The 19,997-nt window shown below is 39.3% G+C and overlaps 1 protein-coding gene across 1 annotated transcript in view; it reads left to right on the top strand.

Annotated features, from left to right (window-relative positions):
- GABRA3 (gamma-aminobutyric acid type A receptor subunit alpha3) overlaps positions 1-19,453 on the top strand; it is a 258,260-nt gene extending 238,807 nt beyond the window's left edge. The window contains exons 9-10 of the mRNA XM_068533080.1: positions 2,368-2,579; positions 19,118-19,453. Coding sequence (XP_068389181.1) covers positions 2,368-2,579; positions 19,118-19,453 — 548 coding nt within the window. The remainder of the gene's footprint in view (positions 1-2,367; positions 2,580-19,117) is intronic.
- The last annotated feature ends 544 nt before the right edge of the window (positions 19,454-19,997 follow it).

The raw sequence follows: 19,997 nt of genomic DNA, 5'->3' as shown, positions 1-19,997 counted from the left end.
AGCACCGAGCTGATCTCCCTGTGCTAGGCGGCTGCTTCCCACTAGCTATCTATTTTACATTTGGTAGTGTATATATGTCCATGACACTCTCTTACCCTTTCACATCTCACCCCACCCCCTCCCCATATCCTCAAGTCCATTCTCTAGTAGGTCTGTGTCTTTATTCTGGATCTCTTTTAAAATGCCAAACCTCTTTGTCCATCCATGAAGTGCACCAAATGCTTGATTGAGGGTCCTACCAGCTCTGACTAGCTAAGAGCTCTTCACAAGATGACAGTTTTAATTAAGCCTTAGAGACTAGAGTTCTAAACATCTCTACTGAGATATGGCACATAAATACTTGTGTTGCAATATAGTTCCCTCCATCCATGCTTTGGCACTGCTATGAATGTGCCAGTGTGGACAATTGCATTTGCTGATAACCATAAATGAGATAACTTGTTTCTTCTGTGAATCACTTCTTGCTCAGTGTGATCAGAATGTTACTGAGCCTTAGGTCCATTCTCAGAATTTACCAGGCTACAAATTCAGATACTTTGTTATGAGGTGCTAGCTGTATGGCTAATTCCTGACAGGGCTTGAAATGTGTTTTTTCTAACTCTCTGCCTAGTTTGTGCAAAGGTGCTCCTTTAGGATCTGTCTACTGAAACTGTATTAAGTCTTTTCCAGTCTGGATTTTCATTTATATAGTAAATATGTAAGTAAGGTACTCAAGGAATCAAGATATGAAAGGAGGGTCCAGAGGCTGCAGCACACATGGCTGTCTCTCTGGGTAGAGTTAATAGTTAATAGGCCATATCTGCTTGCTTCTCTGTGCAACATCTCTCACTCCATTAGGACTACCTTCCATGCCCTACTTGACCCAGGCTCATGAAGGTCACATTCTCCATCTTCTTGAAGAATCAGAAAGAGGTTCTGGCCATTCCTTCTTCCTCAATTCTGGATGATTTTGGGTACACAACTGCACCATCAAAATTCTGGGGGAGACAGTAGGGAATATTCATAGATGGGGAGAAAAAGGCAAGGAGAGATTAAGGAAATTGCCCAAGATACAAAGCAAGTAAGTGGCAGAACTGAGGACTTCCTACTTCTAGTGTAGATATTCAAGACTAGAATAATAACTGCTAACAGTTATTATTGTTAAAATGTGATTATAATTAGACTACTATAATTATTTATATAATTATGGCAATATTATTGTTAATAACAACAGTAAAAATAAGAGTAATGTTAATTATAGAAGCTGCTATTTATTGAGTGAGTACTCTGTGCCAGATATTGTGCTGTGGGCTTTATGAACATCATCTATCTCATTTGATTCCCCAACAAATCTCTGAGTCTGGTATCATCACACACATTTTACACATGACAAAACTTAGAGGGGTAAAACACCTTGTTCAAGGTCATATTACAAGTAAGTGGGATTGCCAGAATTTGAGTCTATTTCAGTTTGACTCTAAAGCTCATATTGTTAACCACAACACTATATAGCTCACATGTATATCTAATATATGAACAGATTAGAAATACATTTTTTAATAGAATTTAAAAGTGAATAAAAGAAAGCCTTAAATTTAGGTTAATAAACGCCACCAAGAAAAAGAATCAATCCATTTAAAAGCAAGCTGTGGTTTGGCAAAAACTCATAAGAAACAGATGTTAGAATAGTTTTGGTTGTTCACAAATTCAATAGGACCTAGACTGTGATGCAGCTGAAGAACAATTTTCCACAATAGTTTTTTGTGTTATTAGGAGAATAGTGTCCACAATAAGGGAAATGAAACTCCTACTAAGCTCAGACCATGTCCTGAGTCTTGGGCTCAGTTCTGGTCTGTTCAGAAGATAACTACCAGAATGGGGAAGGAGGAGAAATGAAAGAAGGAACTGGCCATGTTCTGGAGATGAACAGACACACAAGGAACTATGGCCACCCTCTCCAACTCTCTGAAGTCCTGTCCCAGAAATGAAGAAGCAGACTTTTCTTTCTTGTGTCGCCAGAGAGAGCTCTGAGATCAGTCAGTGGGTCAGGAGTTAGAGAAAGGCAGGTTTCAGTTCATAAGGTAGATTTTTCTAATTAGAAAGCTCTCTTACAATGAAATAGGTTACCTACTTTTCAATGGAAATGTTTAAGCAGAGGTTAGAGGACAACTTTTAAGTGCTATACTGGAGATTCCTATTCCTGTGATAATTGGGATGGGGTGGTTACTAGGTAGAACCATTCTGTTTTGACATTCTCTGTTTTTTACTTTAAAGGGGCCATTTTGGGTGGGGTGTAGCTCCTCCTTTCAAGTAGGAAGTTGGTGATATCATCAGATATGCTCTAAATGTCTTTCACTGGCAACTGGTTCTCATTTTCTCTCTCCCCAGGTGTCACCACTGTTCTCACCATGACCACCTTGAGTATCAGTGCCAGAAACTCCTTACCTAAAGTGGCATATGCGACGGCCATGGATTGGTTCATAGCCGTCTGTTATGCCTTTGTATTTTCTGCGCTGATTGAATTTGCCACTGTCAACTACTTCACAAAGCGGAGTTGGGCTTGGGAAGGCAAGAAGGTGCCAGAGGCCCTGGAAATGAAGGTAAGATACAGGAAGGGTGGGGGCTGGGAAGCACTCCCTGAGAGAACTGTATTGGAACCAGGAGTGGGCAGCCTGCAGCCTGTGGGAACTGGCCAGGGCTGTGTGCTATTCACTGGGGTCATCAATCCAATTCTCAACTGGAGTGCTTCTTGGCAGTGTGGAGTGTTTGCTGGGGGCAAAGAAAAGAGGGTAGGTATCATGGAGGGCTGATGTCTTGTGGTGAGGGATCAAACCTAAGTGTGATACTGCTGAACCCAAGGGGAACCTGTTGTACCCAGAAGAGTGGACTTTATCTTCAACCCAGAAAACAGTCTCTAGGGCCACTTCTGCCCCTCATTTTTCCAGTATGTTCCCATTACCATCAAACAAAAGTGATCATCATTCCTTCTATGTCTTTGCTTATTTTTTACTCTCTACCTGGAATGTTCTTTTCTTATTTTCCTGCCTGATAAAGACCTGCTTAGTCTTTAAGACCCAGATGAAGTGCTATTTTCTCCATAGAATATTTCCAGAATCATGCAGATAGCTTTAGCTTCTCTTGGGGTGGGGGGAGGGTGCTCATGATATTAAGAGCATTTATTTGTATTAGAGTTATTTGTCTGCTTCCTCACTAGACTGAACTTCTTGAGGGCAGGAGCTTGTCTGCATTCTTTCTAACTAGCTAGTATCCTTGCACAGCATCTGACTCATAGTAAAAGCTGAATAAATGTTAATTGGATTAGTGGATGGGAAGGAAGAAAAAAGAGAGAAAAAATGCCAGTAAACCACCTGGAATTGGTAAAAATAAAAACATGAATACAGTGAAATCAAGATTGTTGTCCTTGGCTGCTTTAAAAGAGTTCAGATCTCTAGCTCTAGATGAAGACTAACCCAAGATGCTAAAAAGAACTGGCAGATATGGCCCCAGAACCATTCTAGTACTCTTTGAAGAATCATGGAGAAGAGAAAACATAATGAAGACTTTTCAAACCGGAGGAATAGATTCCATAGAATATAGACTGGTGAGTTGGAAAAATTTTAGAATAGATTTTAACTATTTATTTAGATAGAATTTATTAACTCCTTGCTATAAATTATGAAGAAATAACCAGTCCCTGTCATCTCCCAACTTTTATTTGTTATACTACTTTTTCTGCATTGTCAAGTTTTATAGCATTTACATGCTTTTATGCAGCCATAATTTCTATAGTTGATTAGTCATAGTTCTACATTTACATAGGCTCTCTTCTCAAAATAGTCCTTTTATCCATTTTTCTGTTCATTACTTAGTTATCTCAAGGCTGTCCTCTGGAAGTTTCTTTAAGAAGGGTTCATGGGAACCATATTTCTTACCATCTTACATGTGTAAAATTATCTATCAATTGTGTTTATACTTAAATTATATTTGGGCTGTTGTACAATTTGTGGGTCACATTCTCTTTCTCTGATGTCCACATAGACATTGGTTGCTATATTCAGTTCTAGCACTGAATGTTGGTATGAAGGAATTTAAAACCTGCCTAAGAATCTCTCACATAATGGGGGAGGGGTGATTTTATGGCCTAGAAACCCATATGAATGTGTCTTTTATTTACAAATACCAGTTACTTTACAAGGATATATCTTGATCTATCTTTTTGAATTTTTGCTAGGGCAGCATGTTGCCCTTTAAGCCTATGGATTCACAAGTGTCTTTGTTTCAGGAAAGCTTTCCTGAAACATTTCTTTGCTCTGTTATCGTCCTAGAAGCACAGATTATACATATAATAGAACTTTGTCCTCCATATCTACCATTTTTCTCTAGTAATTTGTAACTGTTATTTTCCATTTCATTTTTCTCATTTTTCTCAAGTGTGCCTTCCATGTCTCTGAACATTTTCACCCATGCTTATTCTCCTTCATTTCTATAGCAGTATTATTTTTCCTTATATTCATTTTATGATTTCTGCTGACTTAGCTTTTCATGTATTTTAAGTTTGTTTTGTGTGTTGTTACACAGTCCTTTATTGGTTATTTCTTCTCCTTGTAACATATTTTGCATCAATACCATATTATTTTTTTTCAATTGTTACTTGAAGTTGTATTAGAGGAGTTCTTTACTAGCACTGCTATGTGTGAAAGTATCATTTTGGGGAGGGACTGAGAGAATGAGTAGGATGGTAGTGAGTAGTTGAGAGTAAGTAGTTGAAAGTGAGTAGTTTGACCATGATCTGTTATCTATATAAATTCTTATAAATAACTCACAAGAAAGTCCTCTATGTATGGTGTAGTGTGTGTGTATGTGTGAGTGTGTGCACGCACACATGTGTAGTATTGTATCCTCTAATTTTTCCAGTCTCTACCTCCTCTCTACCCTGTGGTGGTCAAACAGTATTCCAGGATGTTCTCACTACCAGCCTTAAAACCATTTTGTTTCAAAACAGCGGTCATTTGTTTTCTCACTCAGGTCCTGCCACCCACCTTTTAGGACTCTATTCTTGGCCTGAAATCCAGAACAGTAGGCATCCTCAGTGTCTTCTTCACCCTGATACAATTTTTACTGCATTTGGAAGCCCTTACTTTTTGGGATGAGAAAATGCTTTCAATTTTCATCAAAGGTGGAGTTTTGGTTTCTATATCTCATTTTCCTTATAATTTTGATTGGTTACAGAGAAGAAAAGGGAGCAAAGATGTCCTTACTCTGACATATTAAACTGAAAAGTCCCTAGAATATATTATTAAACAGATGTTTTAAGAGCAGTTAGCACTAACTATTGATAGCCAGCCTGAGTTCACTAAGAAGAAATTATGCCAAACTAATCCTTAAGAAAATTCATGAAAAGTTTACTAGACTGGTGGAACAGGAAATATATACATTTTATTAAGACATCTGACTAACTTTTTAAAATTATGTCTTCATGAAGAAGAAACAGCAGTTGAAAAAGTAGTACGATTATGCTCATGTAGTTGGTTGGCCAACTGAAGTCAAATATAATTCATTGATGGAGGGTCATCAACCTGAATGGACATTCCTGTGATAAGCCACAGGGCTTTGTCTTTGACCCTTCCCTCTTAAATGCTGTCATCTGTGACTTAAATGAAGATATATAATGTAGGAGATTCAAATTTGTAAGCTGGCATTAATGAAGAGGAGTACCTTCTGAATTAGAATCAAAGAAAATTTCTGAAGTTTGAAAGAACAGGCTGAAATCAACAGATTAACATTTTCTTTTCTTTTTAAATTTTTTTATGGGAGCATAATTGCTTTACAATGTTGTGTTAGCTTCTGCTGTACAATGAAGTGAATCAGCTACATGTATACATATATGCCCTCCCTCTTGGACCTCCCTCCCACCCAACCCCCCATCCCACCCATCTTGGTCATCGCAGAGCACCAAGCTGAGCTTCCTGTGCTTTATAGCAGGTTCCAATTAGCTATCTATTTTATACGTGGTAGTGTATATATTCTTACACATAGATTCTAAAAAAGTTAGTTCTGGGATAAAAAAACTTAACAAAAATTGTATGTTACAAACAAGATGCTGGGATATAGGAAAAGGGCACATTTAATATAAGCCATCCATGTGGTGTAACTCCTGAGAAACCAAATTTTGTTTGAGTCTGAGTTAGGAGTTACCTAGACCAAGTGAGATGATAGGCCCCTTTTATTCTGTACAGGTTGGGCCATGTTTAAAATATGCTGTTCCAATTTGGTTACTACAGTGGAGAAGGGACAAATGCATTAAGGGGATGACGATTGCTAATTTCAGATATCTGAAAGGCAGTCATGGATACCTTGTGAAAAATGTGGTAGACTTTTTGTTGTGACTGGGAAGAGATGCAGTGGTGGTTTGAAGGTAGAGAGAGCACTAGAATAGATTAAGAAACTGTAAATGTAGATGTCAAAAATGATAACTGTTTCTCCAATTCCAAGGAGTACTGAAAATGAAAAAAGAGAACAAAAAGAATCATCTAAAAGGCTTCTGCAAAGATGGTGATCTCAGTCTTCCTCCTTAGTCCCTCTCCATGGTCAATCTATTTAAGTTATTGAAAGGATGTTGATTATGAGATTTGAAAAAAAACTATGGAATGTGTAAAAATGGATCTCTAATGTGAGGGTGCTGTGCTTTGTCTACACTGCTACAATATGAATGAACTAACAGTGAGAACCACTGACCCACGGGACAAAAAAATGAAGTGCGTTAAAAGTAAAAATAGTGAAATTTAATCATAACTTATTCTGCTTTTTTCCTTCTTTAAAGAGACATATTAAACCTTATTTGCCTCACAAAGCTAGAATGGGTGAGCACAAAACTGTTTGAAACTAATAAAAATGATTCAAAAATCTATTTCTGATCTGTACTATGATCAAGGATTAGATAAAATGTGAGGGGAAAGATAAAGGAAAGGAAAAGAAGGGGTAGGTGGGAACAAAAACTCATTTTCAAATGAAGACAAATGACTAATGACTACCTTATAATAGCACTCTGCAAAATAGATGAACTCTTGGCTTCTGAGGAACAACTACATGTTTTATCACTGCTTCCTTTAAAAATCCCATTAAAATGAGGGTAAAGAAATAAAATAGGTTTAAACCCACAAGTACCAGGAGAACTGGAGAAGGATTTCAGTCGGACAAGAGATTGTAATGCATTTTTCAAGAAAAATGAATGGGGAAAGAGAGAATAAGAACTGATTTATCAAGCTGGAGTAAGATAGAACCCCAGAGAAACTCAGTATTCAAGGTGCTTGGTACAGCAGACAGTAAATCATGGGGCTGCAATTAGGGGGATTGGCTAAAAGTCTGTGTGCAGAGTAGTCAAGACCCCAGAGCCTGCCCAACATGTAAAATGTCTACAGCCAGATGTATACTTTCCTGAAGAGCAGCAGAAGCTTCTCTTCTAAAGAAGCTGAATGTCTCCAGAGAAAAGACCTTTATATAGTGACATTTTGGAGTACCCCATAAAATGACCTCCTTCCAAATAATCTTCTTAAATCATAGTTTGCAAATCAACAAGCCCAGCTCAGGTACACTGAGCATACAGACATCTTTTATGTTGCCAAATAATACTGGGATACCAAGGATTACCAAAGTGAAATTTTCAATGTGAAAAAGAAAAGATTAAAAAAAAAAAAATCATCTTGGCAGGAACAGAGATAATTCAGGGAATTAAACAGAATTTAAGAAAAACAAAAGTAAATTTTCTCTTATATTTGTAAATATATACATAAAATAAGAATAGGATGCTTTTTTCACAGAACTAGAACAAAAAATTTCACAATTTGTATGGAAACACAAAAGACCCCGAATAGCCAAAGTAATCTTGAGAACGAAAAATGGAGCTGGGGGAATCAGGCTCTCTGACTTCAGACTATATTACAAAGCTTCAGTAATCAAGACAGTTTGGTACTGGCACAAAAACAGAAATATAGATCAATGGAACAGGATAGAAAGCCCAGAGATAAACCCACACACATATGGTCACCTTATCTTTGATAAAGGAGGCAAGCATATACAGTGGAGAAAAGACAGCCTCTTCAATAAGTGGTGCTGGGAAAATTGGACAGGTACATGTAAAAGTATGAAATTAGAACACTCCCTGACACCATGCACAAAAATAAACTCAAAATGGATTAAAGACCTAAGTGTAAGGGCAGACACTATCAAACTCTTAGAGGAAAACATAGGCAGAACACTCTATGACATACATCACAGCAAGATTCTTTTTGACCCAGCTCCCAGAGAAATGGAAATAAGAACACAAATAAACAAATGGGACCTAATGAAACTTAAAAGCTTTTGCACAGCAAAGGAAACCATAAACAAGACCAAAAGACAACCATCAGAATGGGAGAAAATATTTGCAAATGAAGCAACTGACAAAGGATTAATCTCCAAGATTTACAAGCAGCTCATGCAGCTCAATAACAAAAAAACCAACAACCCAATCCAAAAATGGGCAGAAGACCTAAATAGACATTTCTCCAAAGAAGATATACAGATGGCCTACAGACACATGAAAGAATGCTCAACATCATTAATCATTAGAGAAATGCAAATCAAAACTACAATGCGATATCATCTCACACCGGTCAGAATAGCCATCATCAAAAAATCTAGAAACAATAAATGCTGGAGAGGGTGTGGAGGAAAGGGAACACTCTTGCACTGTTGGTGGGAATGTAAATTGATACAGCCACTATGGAGAACAGTATGGAGGTTCCTTAAAAAACTACAAATAGAACTACCATACGACCCAGCAATCCCAATACTGGGCATATACCCTGAGAAAACCATAGGTCAAAAAGAGTCATGTACCAAAATGTTCATTGCAGCTCTATTTACAATAGCTAGGACATGGAAGCAACCTAAATGTCCATCGACAGATGAATGGATAAAGAAGATGTGGCACATATATACAATGGAATATTACTCAGCCATAAAAAGAAATGAAACGGAGGTATTTGTCATGAGGTGGATGGAGTTAGAGTCTGTCATACAGAGTGAAGTAAGTCAGAAAGAGAAAAACAAGTACAGTATGCTAACACATATATACGGAATCTAAGGGAAAAAAAAAAAAAGGCCATGAAGAACCTAGTGGCAAGACGGGAATAAAGACACAGACCTACTAGAGAATGGACTTGAGGATATGGGGAGGGGGTGGGGTGAGATGTGACAGGGTAAGAGAGTGTCATGGACATATATACACTACCAAATGTAAAATAGATAACTAGTGGGAAGCAGCCGCATAGCACAGGGAGATCAGCTCGGTGCTTTGTGACCACCTAGAGGGGTGGGATGGGGAGGGTGGGAGGGAGGGAGATGCAAGAGGGAAGAGAAATGGGAACATATTGTATATGTATAACTGATTCACTTTGTTATAAAGCAGAAGCTAACACACCATTGTAAGGCAATTATACTTCAATAAAGATGTTTAAAAAAAAAAAAGAGAATAGGATGCTAATATAAAAGGAAATCAGAGAATAAAGAAGAGCTTTTGAAATGAAAAATAACTGCCAAAATAAAAATTTCAATAGAGAGGTGGGAAAATAAACTGAAGAGAATCTCCCTACAAGTAGGGTAAAAAGGAAATAAATGGAGAATGTGAAAGAAAAGGTTAAGGGGCTTAGAGATGAATCCAGAAAATTCATCCAACTCAGAAGCTGCAGAATGAGTGAACAGAGAAACGGGAGCAAAGGAAATTAACAAAGAACAAGACATCTTTACAAATGGAAAGATATAAGCATCCAGATTGAAACTGTCCACATAGGCCCACGTAAAGTCACATCATCTTGCAATTTTAGAAAACCAGGGATAAATGATAGTCTAAAGAGATTCTAGAAAGACAGTACATGTTATCTACAAAGAAATGATTAGCAGAATGGCATCAGACTTCTCAGCTACATTGGACGCTGGAAGACAGTGGAGCTGTAAACCCTAAATCTGAGGATTTGAGTCCTATGCCTAGCCAAAGTATCACTTAAGTGGAAAGGCAGAGTAGTTATTTTCAGACCTGCAGGAACTCAGAAATGTCACTTCCCATGCATTCCACCTTAGGAAAATACTGGAGGATATGTTCTACTAAAACAAGAGAATAGAACAAAAAAGGGAAAGACATTGGATCCAGAGAAGAGGGTACCCTACAGAGGAGATAGGTGAAGGGAATACGTAAGATGAAATCTATGCAGCAAGCACATCTGGAGAGGAACCAGTGAAGTTTGTAGCATGAGGCTAGAGGTATTTATATAGTCATTTATAATGATGTTATTGATTATTGATTGAACTAAAAATATTGTTATAATTGTATTGGAAGATGGAGGAAGGGTTGCATAAGTGAGGTAAATCATTATCATGAAAAGATGAATGGTTATGTGCAAAACAGATAGCAGTATAAGCATATTATTTAGAAATATATAAATAACTGTTAGAAGTATCAGCTAAGAGAATTAAAAATAATTATGAATTGCTGGACAAGGTTGGGATACATGGGGATAAGGGTTTCCTGGTTTTCATTATAAGTCTTTACATTTATTTCTTTTTAACTATGTGCATTATTACCTTGATTACATTTTTTGAAAATTAAAAATAATAAAAGCAAATTAAGATGAAGAAATAAACCTCTACTTTTAAAAAGAAGACAGATATTATTCTTAGAACTGTTTTAAAGTATTTATAAATTCTTACCTAAATTTTGGACACACAGTAATTCTTATGCTCCTTTTCTTATTTTCAGGTAAGTATATTTGAATGCTCTAGAATAATATTTTATCTTATTTTACATTAGAGAAAATGCTCAACTTCCATCCATAGTTTGGAAAAGTTTAGTTTCTTATCATTAATGGCTTTTAAAAATTTGTCTGATATGAGAATTGCTACTCCAGCTTTCTTTTGATTTCCATTTGCATGGAGTATCTTTTTCCATCCCCTCACTTTCAGTCTGTATGTATCCCTAGGTCTGAAGTGGGTCTCTTGTAGACAGCATATATATGGGTCTTGCTTTTGTATCCATTCAGCCAGTCCATGTCGTTTGGTGGGAGCATTTAATCCATTTACATTTAAGGTAATTATCAATATGTATGTTCCTATTACCATTTTCTTAATTGTTTTGGGTTTGTGATTGTAGGTCTTTTCCTTCTCTTGTGTTTCCTGCCTAGAGAAGTTCCTTTAGCATATGTTGTAAAGCTAGTTTGGTGATGCTGAATTCTGTTAGCTACTGCTTGTCTGTAAAGGTTTTAATTTCTCTGTCGAGTCTGAATGAGATCCTTGATGGGTAGAGTAATCTTTGTTGTAGGTTTTTCCCTTTCATCACTTTAAATATGTCCTGCCACTCCCTTCTGGCTTGCAGAGTTTCTGCTGAAAGATCAGCTATTAACCTTATGGGGATTCCCTTGTATGTTATTTGTTGTTTTTCCCTTGCTGCTTTTAATATTTTTTCTTGTATTTAATTTTTGATAGTTTGATTAATATGTGTCTTGGCGTGTTTCTCCTTGGATTTATCCTGTATGGGACTCTCTGCACTTTCTGGACTTGATTGACTATTTCCTTTCCCATATTAGGGAAGCTTTCAACTATAATCTCTTCAAATATTTTCCCAGTCCCTTTCTTTTTCTCTTCCTCTTCTGGGACCCCTATAATTCGAATGTTGGTGTATTTAATGTTGTCCCAGTAAGTGAGAAAGAGAAAAACAAATACCGCATGCTAACACATATATATGGAATCTAAAAAAAAAAAGGTTCTGAAGAACCTAGGGGCAGGACAGGAATAAAGATGCAGACGTAGAGAATGGACTTGAGGACACGGGAAGGGGGAAGGGTAAGCTGGGACGAAGTGAGAGAGTGGCATGGGCATATATACACTACCAAATGTAAAATAGATAGCTAGTGGGAAGCAGCCACATAGCACAGGGAGATCAGCTCCGTGCTTTGTGACCACCTAGAGGGGTGGGATAGGGAGGGTGGGAGGGAGACACAAGAGGGAGGAGATATGGGAATATATGTATATGTATAGCTGATTCCCTTTGTCATAAAGCAGAAACTAACACACCATTGTAAAGCAATTATACTCCAATAAAGATGTTAAAAAAAATTGGGGGCATTCCTGTAAAAATAGCCACAAATTGAGTCACCACTTGATATTTTCTCTCTGGGGTGAATGATATTCACTGTGGGTTAACTTGTATTCATAAACTGGTGGCCTTCCCACCCTTTTCTAAAGTAGGTATAAATGCCCTGACAACAGTCATACTCTATCCCTGGTGAATCGATTGAAACAGAAACAAACAGGTGGATCAGCCAAGATGGCATAGTAGAAAGACCCTGAGCTCACCTCCTCTCATGGACACACCAAAATCACAACTATTTGCAGAAAAACCATTGATGAAAAAGACTGGAATGTACCAGAAAAGATCTTCTACAACTAATGTATGAAGAAGGAACCAAACAAGATGGATAGGACGGGTGGAGGCACAATATAGGCAAGTCCCATAAACCCAGGTGGACAATCCACAAACAGGAGGATAATTACAATTGCAGAGGTTCTCCCCAACGAGAGAGGGGTCTGACCCCATGTTGGGCTCCATAGCCTGTGGGTCATATACTGGGAAAACGAGCCCCCAGAGCATTTGGCTTTGAAGACCAGCAGGGCTTACTCTCCAGAGACCCAGAGAGCTGTGGGAAGTAGAAACTGTACTCTTAAAGGGCGCACATAAACTCTCACATGCTCCAGGATCCAGGGCAGAAGCAGTAATAGGAGCCTGGATCAGAGCTACCTGCTGATCTGGAGAGTCTCCCAGAGAGGTAGGAGGCAACTTCAGCTCACCTTGGGGACACAGACACTGGTGGCAGCCATTTGGGGAGCTGATTCTACCGTGAGAACACTGGTGCTGGTAAGCACCATTGTGAAATCCTCCCTCTAGCTTATAAGCCTCAGGACCCATCCCTGCCTGTAGGCAAAAGTGCTGAGACACCTCATGCCAAGCAACTAACTGGGCATGGGCACAGCCCCACCCACCAACAGACAGGCTGCCTTAAGACCCCCTGAGCCCACAGCTGCCCCTGGACGTGGCCCTGCCCACCAGAAGGCATGGGATCTGCCCCACAAACCAGTGTGCAGGCACCAGACCCGGGACCCCCAGGGACCTCCAGCCAGAGACTCTGGGACCCAGCTTCACCCACCAGTGGGCAGACACCAGCCTCAGAACCCCCCAGGTTCTGGCCTCACCCTCCAGTGAGCCTGCTCTAGCCCTGGGACCAGCCTCACCCACCAGCAGACAAAAACAATTAACAAAATGGCAATAAGAACATATATCAATAATTACTTTAAATGTAAATGGACTAAATGATACAATCAAAAGACATAGAGTAGCTGAATGGATAAAAAAACAAGACCCATATATATGTTGCCTACAAGAGACACACTTCAGATCTAAAGACACACACACAGACTGAGGGGATGGAAAGAAAGTATTCCATGCAAATGGAAATGAAAAGAAAGCCAGTGTAGCAATACTTATATCAGACAAAATAGACTTTAATAAAGACAGATAGAGGAGACGAGGAAGGATATTACATAATGATCAAGGGATCAATCCAAAAAGAAGATATAATAATTGTAAATATATATATGCACCCAACATAGGAGCACCTAAATACATAAAGCAAATATTAACAGACATAGAGGGAGAAATTGACAGTAACACAATAAGAGTAGGGGACTTTAACACCCCACTTACATCAACAGGCAGATCATCCAGACAGAAAATTAATAGGGAAACACTGGCCTTATATGACACATTAGACCAGATGGACTTAATTGATGTTTATAGGACATTTCATCTGAAAGCAACAGAATATACATTCTTTTCAAGTGCACATGGGACATTTTCCAGGAGGGATAACATGCTAGGCCACAAAACAGGCCTCTGTAAATTTAGGAAAATTGAAATCATATCAAGCATCTTTTCTGACTGTAACACCATGAGAGCAGGAACCAACCACAAGAAAAAAACTGCAAAAAACACAGACATATGGAGGCTAAAAAATATGCTACTAAACAACCAATGAATCACTGAAGAAATCAAAGAGGAAATTTAAAAATACCTGGAGACAAATGAAAATGAAATCACAGTGATCCAAAATCTTTGGGATACAGCGAAAGCAGTTCTAAGAGGGATGTTTATAGTAATACAAGCTTACCTCAGGAAACAAGAAAAATGTCAAATAAAGAACCTAACCTTACATCTAAAGGAGCTAGAAAAAGAACAAACAAAACCCTAAGTTAGTAGCAGGAAGGAAATCATAAATATCCGAGCAAAAGTAAATGAAATAGAGACTAAAAAAACAATAGAAAAGATCAATGAAACTAAAAGTTGGTTCTTCAAAGAGATAAACAAAATTGATAAACCATAGATAGTATTTGAGTCTCATCCACTCTTTCCTTAGCTGTGATCTGGCCCCAGGTACCTCCCCACATATGCTCTGGATATCCCACCCTCTCAGTAAACTGGTGCAAGTGATTACTTCTCTTCCACCTGCATTTTCTCCCCTTTCTATTGGCTTACTGACCTCCTCCTGATCCAGCATGCTCCCTTCCTCTTTTGAATTCACTTGACTCAGCATTTGTGCCTTTCTGTGTACTTTTTATGTTCTCCCTTATATTTTAGTTCTCTCTTATTTTAATTACTCTTCCTCATTAGACAGCCTAAAATTTACTATCTTAACCATTTTTAATAAGTATGTTCACAATGTTGTACAACCAACTTCCAGAACTTTTTCATCTTGCAAAACTGGAACTCTGTCCCCATGAAACCAGAAATTCCCATTCTCCCCTCCAGTCTCCCCCTGGCAACCACCATTCTACTTTCTGTCTCTATGAATCTGACTTCTCTCAGTACCTCATATAAGTGGAATCACAGTATTTGTCTTTTTGTGACTGGCTTATTTCATGTAGCATAACGTCCTTAAGGTTCATTCATGTAACCTGCGTCAGAATTTCCTTCCTTTTTAAGGCTGAATAATATCCCACTGTATGGATGGACTTTCATTGCATTCATCTTTTGGCTATTGAGAATTATGCTGCTATGAACATGGGTGTACAAGTATCTCTTTAAGACCTTGCTTTCAATTTGCAGGGTATATACCCCAAAGTGGAATTGCTGGGTCATATTTTAATTCTATTTTTAATTTTTTGAGGATCTGACATACCATTTTTCATAGCAGCTGTACCATTTTACATTCCCAACAGTAAACAAGGGTTCAAATTTCTCCATATCCTTGTCTACACTTGTTATTTTCTTTTTTTATTTTATTGCTCTTATTGTTGATAGTAGGCACCCTAATGGGTGTAAGGTGGTATCTCACTGTGGTTTTGATTTGCATTTCCCTTATGACCAGTGATATTAAGGATCTTTTCACATGCTTATTAGCCAATTCTATATCTTCTTTGGAGAAGAAGATATTCAAAGTCTATTCAAGTCCTTTGCCATTTAAAAAACTGGGTTGTTTGCATTTAAAAATTGGGTCTTTGTCTGATTTGTCTTTGAATCCAACATAGCATATACTCCATTACTTTGCCCCACTTCTGAAAACTGGGGTTCAGGAAAGCTGGATGAATGTTACGGGGTTAACACAGAGTCACAGGACCATATCTGCATATACTCTGAGGTCCTGGTGGTCTCGGGTACATTCAGGGCTTCAACTAACTCTCTAATTAGCACTTCTGGAAAGAATAAACGTGAGTGCCATCTGAGAAAAACTCTTGAGTTGGACATGCATTGATCCATAAAAGTTTTCATTACCTCATTCCAAAATGCATATGAGGTGGCCTTCTAGAAAGAAAAGTATCCTTGTCCTCAGGTCAAAATGCTTGGAGGAATTTGGAAGAGTCAATTTCATTTTGGTGGTATGGGAATTACTCCAGGATGAACTATAGAGGTATGCTGTCTGTATAGGAGAGGTCAAGACTCAGGAGGAAAAAACTAGAAATCACATCAATAATCTTCATTTGGGGGGTCATTTTTCATTCTGTAAACATCTATCATGTAGCTAAGAGCCTGGCATTGGCTAAGGAGGTAGGAACAGAATTGCATATTGGTGAAAGTTAAGTCACTCTAGTTTGTATCTATCAAATTCCAGGGCATAGAAAATTATTAGAAAACTAGATGCAGAAATGGGAATTATTAACCATTAATCTCTGCCTCCTGCTTCTGTCTTCTCAGCACTATAACTTTTGCTTTGATTTCCCTTCTTTGACAATTTAGGTAAAAATTATAGTGGCTGATTAAAATGTGCCATGATGGAAAGGGCGAGGGAAATTAAAAGGTAATTTTCTTTTATTACTTAAAAAATCTGCGATTAAATCAACTGCTGCTTTTCCACCTATAGAACACAAAGTGCCTACAGAGCTAAATAAAGTGTTTGCTGTTCAGAATGATTATTTCAGAGACTTGGTCGTAACCAGCTAATAAGATGACTAAATGAAATAATATATGTGCGTGTGAAAGCTTCTAGCAAAGTCAGGGTAGTGGTTTTTTTCTTTCCTTTTTTTCTTGTGTACCCATGAGAAAAAAGAGATTACTAAGCAAATTAATAAGTAAGCAGGCAAACAAGTGAAGTGCTCCTTTATTTAACAGCCGAGGCATTTAGCAGCAGGACTGTATTCACAATGAATTTGCTAATTATAAATGAGTCCCATGTAGTATTTAAAGCATTTACGCAGTTCTTAGAAGCCTTAGAGTTCTGTCCCCCTCCACTTGTAGCAATGTGACTACAATCCTCAAGGAGAAAGAACAGTATTGCTTTTTAAATGTCCATTAGTCAGACTGCTCATTTACTTAAACCAGCACCCCCTTTTTTGCCCCCTTCCCCTCCCTGATGAAAACCCTGAAGCCAGCATAGGCAGGCCTTTACCATGCACACTGTCATCCAATTACAGCAAACTACTTGTCATCCCTCAAATAAGCAGTGCCCTTGGCCTGTGCACTGGCCTTTGCTACATCTTCATCTGGTGAGCTCCTGCTCATCTTTTGCGACCCAGCTCACCATCCTCATTGCCTTCTCTGAGCCACCTTTTCCAGCACCTGTAGGTACTTTGCCCCTCCCTCTACTGAATTCCCATCACACTTTGTTCATATCTCTTAGAACTCTTATCACATTATATGGCAATGATGTGTTCACAAGGCTCTCTCCCTTGCTGGACTGTAAACTCCTAGAAAACAGGGACTGAAACTGACTGAACTTTTAACCTTCCTACATATTCCTAAACACCTAGCATAGTTCTTGGCCCAGTAAATATTCAGTAAATATTGGGCAAAAGTTATTATTAGGATCAGGAAGATAAATGGCAGTGCGGTCTAAAGAAGGAAAAAAAAAACGATCAAAATGGTGGGAACTCTGAAGTAAAGAAGTAAAGAAATAGAAATAGATTAGGAGAAAGGGGGTCAGTAAGAGAGGGTGGGAGTAGAGAAAGCTAGGAAGGAAACAAGTAGGAAGTAAAGAAGTAAAACATGCTGGGAAGCAAAGTAACATTAAGAAAGGGAACAATGTGGGGCTTCCATGGTGGCGCAGTGGCTGAGAATCTGCCTGCTGATGCAGGGGACACGGGTTCGAGCCCTGGTCTGGGAAGATCCCACATGCCGTGGAGCAACTAGGCCCGTGAGCCACAAACACTGAGCCTGCGCGTCTGGAGCCTGTGCTCCTCAACAGGAGAGGCCGCGATAGTGAGAGGCCCACGCATCACGATGAAGAGTGGCCCCCACTTGCCGCAACTGGAGAAAGCCCTCGCACAGAAACGAAGACCCAACACAGCCAAAAATAAAATAAAATCAATTAATTAAAAAAAAAAAAAGAAAGGGAACAATGTGAGGTGTGTGAAATTAGGGCAACATAATTAGTTGTCACTTTTTGTCAAATACTCCTGGGTATTTTTGAAGCTCATCTAGCTCCACTTTTCCCTAGAAACAAAGAGAGATGGAAGGAAGAAAAGGCCAGAGTGGGAAGTGAGGCAACAAACACTATGAGCTCAGCACTCAGACTATGACCTCAGCCACTGTCTTTGGCCTCCCCTGTTCCTCAGCCTCTCAGCCTCTCTCTTCTGATCCAGGCCTGAGCTTTGTCTTCTTTTCTCTTTTCTACATGGAAGGTCCATGTATACACAAGTCATATATATGAGAACAAATGGGCACATGTGTCTATGCTTGTTTACCACTGAGTTTTTTTATAATCTGGAAAAAGAAAACAAAGTGTAGTGTCATAGCAAGCCCCCAGCATCCCTGCCTTTGTTGTGTCAGAGGGAAGCATTTGCATAACTCCCTGGGGAGGCTGTGGCTCCTGCCTGCAGCCTTGCAAGAATGGACATTTACAGTGCATGAAGGGTGAGATACTGTTATAATGATGCATGTAAACATGCCATAGTATTTATGTGTCTTTAAGACGAAATGACTTTCAGACTCACCAAGCTCTCTTCCTCACAGGAGATGTGCCACTTGATGGTTGAAGCCTTTTGGAGTTATGTCTCGGGTAACCAAAAAGTGTCTCATACTTATAGAAAGCAGTACAGTGCAGCCCTGGATAAAAGTTGAGAGCCCAGGTGGCTAGTGTGGGCTCTGCCACTCAGTCTGAGGCTGAGTCTTCTCATCTGTCAAATGGGAGTAATCTCACACACTTACCTCATATGATCACTGTGAGGATCAAATCACATTATTGTACAGGACCCTACATGTGACCAAGATTTCACAGTTTTCTAGTTATTTCTACCACCATTTTTTCATCTGACCCTCTCAACAACCCTGACAAATACTTTGATCCTCATTTTACAGATGAAGAAAGTAAAGCTCTAAGAGAAGTGACTTGGCCAAAGCCACATAGCTAGTAAACCAGGATGTTGCAAATTTTCGGTTTTCAGACTCATCTCCAATTATCCCCAGACACAAACCTGGCTACTCTGTGCTATTGGCTTCATAGCCCCTCTTTCCTAACTTCCCTCATGGCTCCTCCTCCCCACAGCCTCTGAAGGTGTTCTGTATAATGGATTAATTAGCTTTTGTTTTGTTCCCCCCTTCTCCCCTACTTTTTCTGGCCCCTAGAAGAAAACACCAGCAGTCCCAACAAAGAAAACCAGCACCACCTTCAACATCGTGGGGACCACCTATCCCATCAACCTGGCCAAGGACACTGAGTTCTCCACCATCTCCAAGGGCGCTGCTCCTAGTGCCTCCTCAACCCCGACAATCATTGCTTCACCCAAGACCACCTACGTGCAGGATATCCCAACTGAGACCAAGACCTACAACAGTGTCAGCAAGGTTGACAAAATTTCCCGCATCATTTTTCCTGTGCTCTTTGCCATTTTCAATCTGGTCTATTGGGCCACATATGTCAACCGGGAGTCAGCTATCAAGGGCATGATCCGCAAACAGTAGATATTGGCGGTGCCGCAACCAGAGCACTGTATACCCTAAGGAAGTGTCCATGCACCCAAACCCCAGGGCTCCCCTTCATGTGTTTCAGGATTCTTCTTTTTTAACCTTCTTACCAAGCCATGACTCTCAATTAATATTTATGAATCTCAATGAAGAAACAATAACAACAGAAAAAATTACTTGTCCCCATTGCTGAGTATATCCTCATTGGAGCCAAACACTGCCATTTGTCCAGCTGCTCATCTTAATCTGCCAGTCTCCCTCAGCTGAGGGCACAGCATGTATTTTATTGCACTCTGCCCACTAAAGAAAGAACAGGAGACTCTATGGCCTGTAGTGAGAGCCTTGGCTATTTGAAAGGTCCAGACTAAGGATGATTGTTGACTGGTCCAGATCAGATGATTCTGACTCACTAGGGAGCCAGGCTGGGTCCCATGTGGTCCTACCTGCCACCTCCCCTGCCCACAGCAGGGCCCACTAGGCATAAGTACTGATAACAAAGGCAGGAGCCAGTACTAATCTCTGAACATGGCCCACAACCCCT

The sequence above is a fragment of the Eschrichtius robustus genome, chromosome X, assembly GCF_028021215.1.
Source record: "Eschrichtius robustus isolate mEscRob2 chromosome X, mEscRob2.pri, whole genome shotgun sequence".
NCBI lineage: Eukaryota > Metazoa > Chordata > Mammalia > Artiodactyla > Eschrichtiidae > Eschrichtius > Eschrichtius robustus.
Note: the sequence above shows the minus strand (reverse complement) of the source record. Positions and strands in the feature narration are given on the sequence as shown.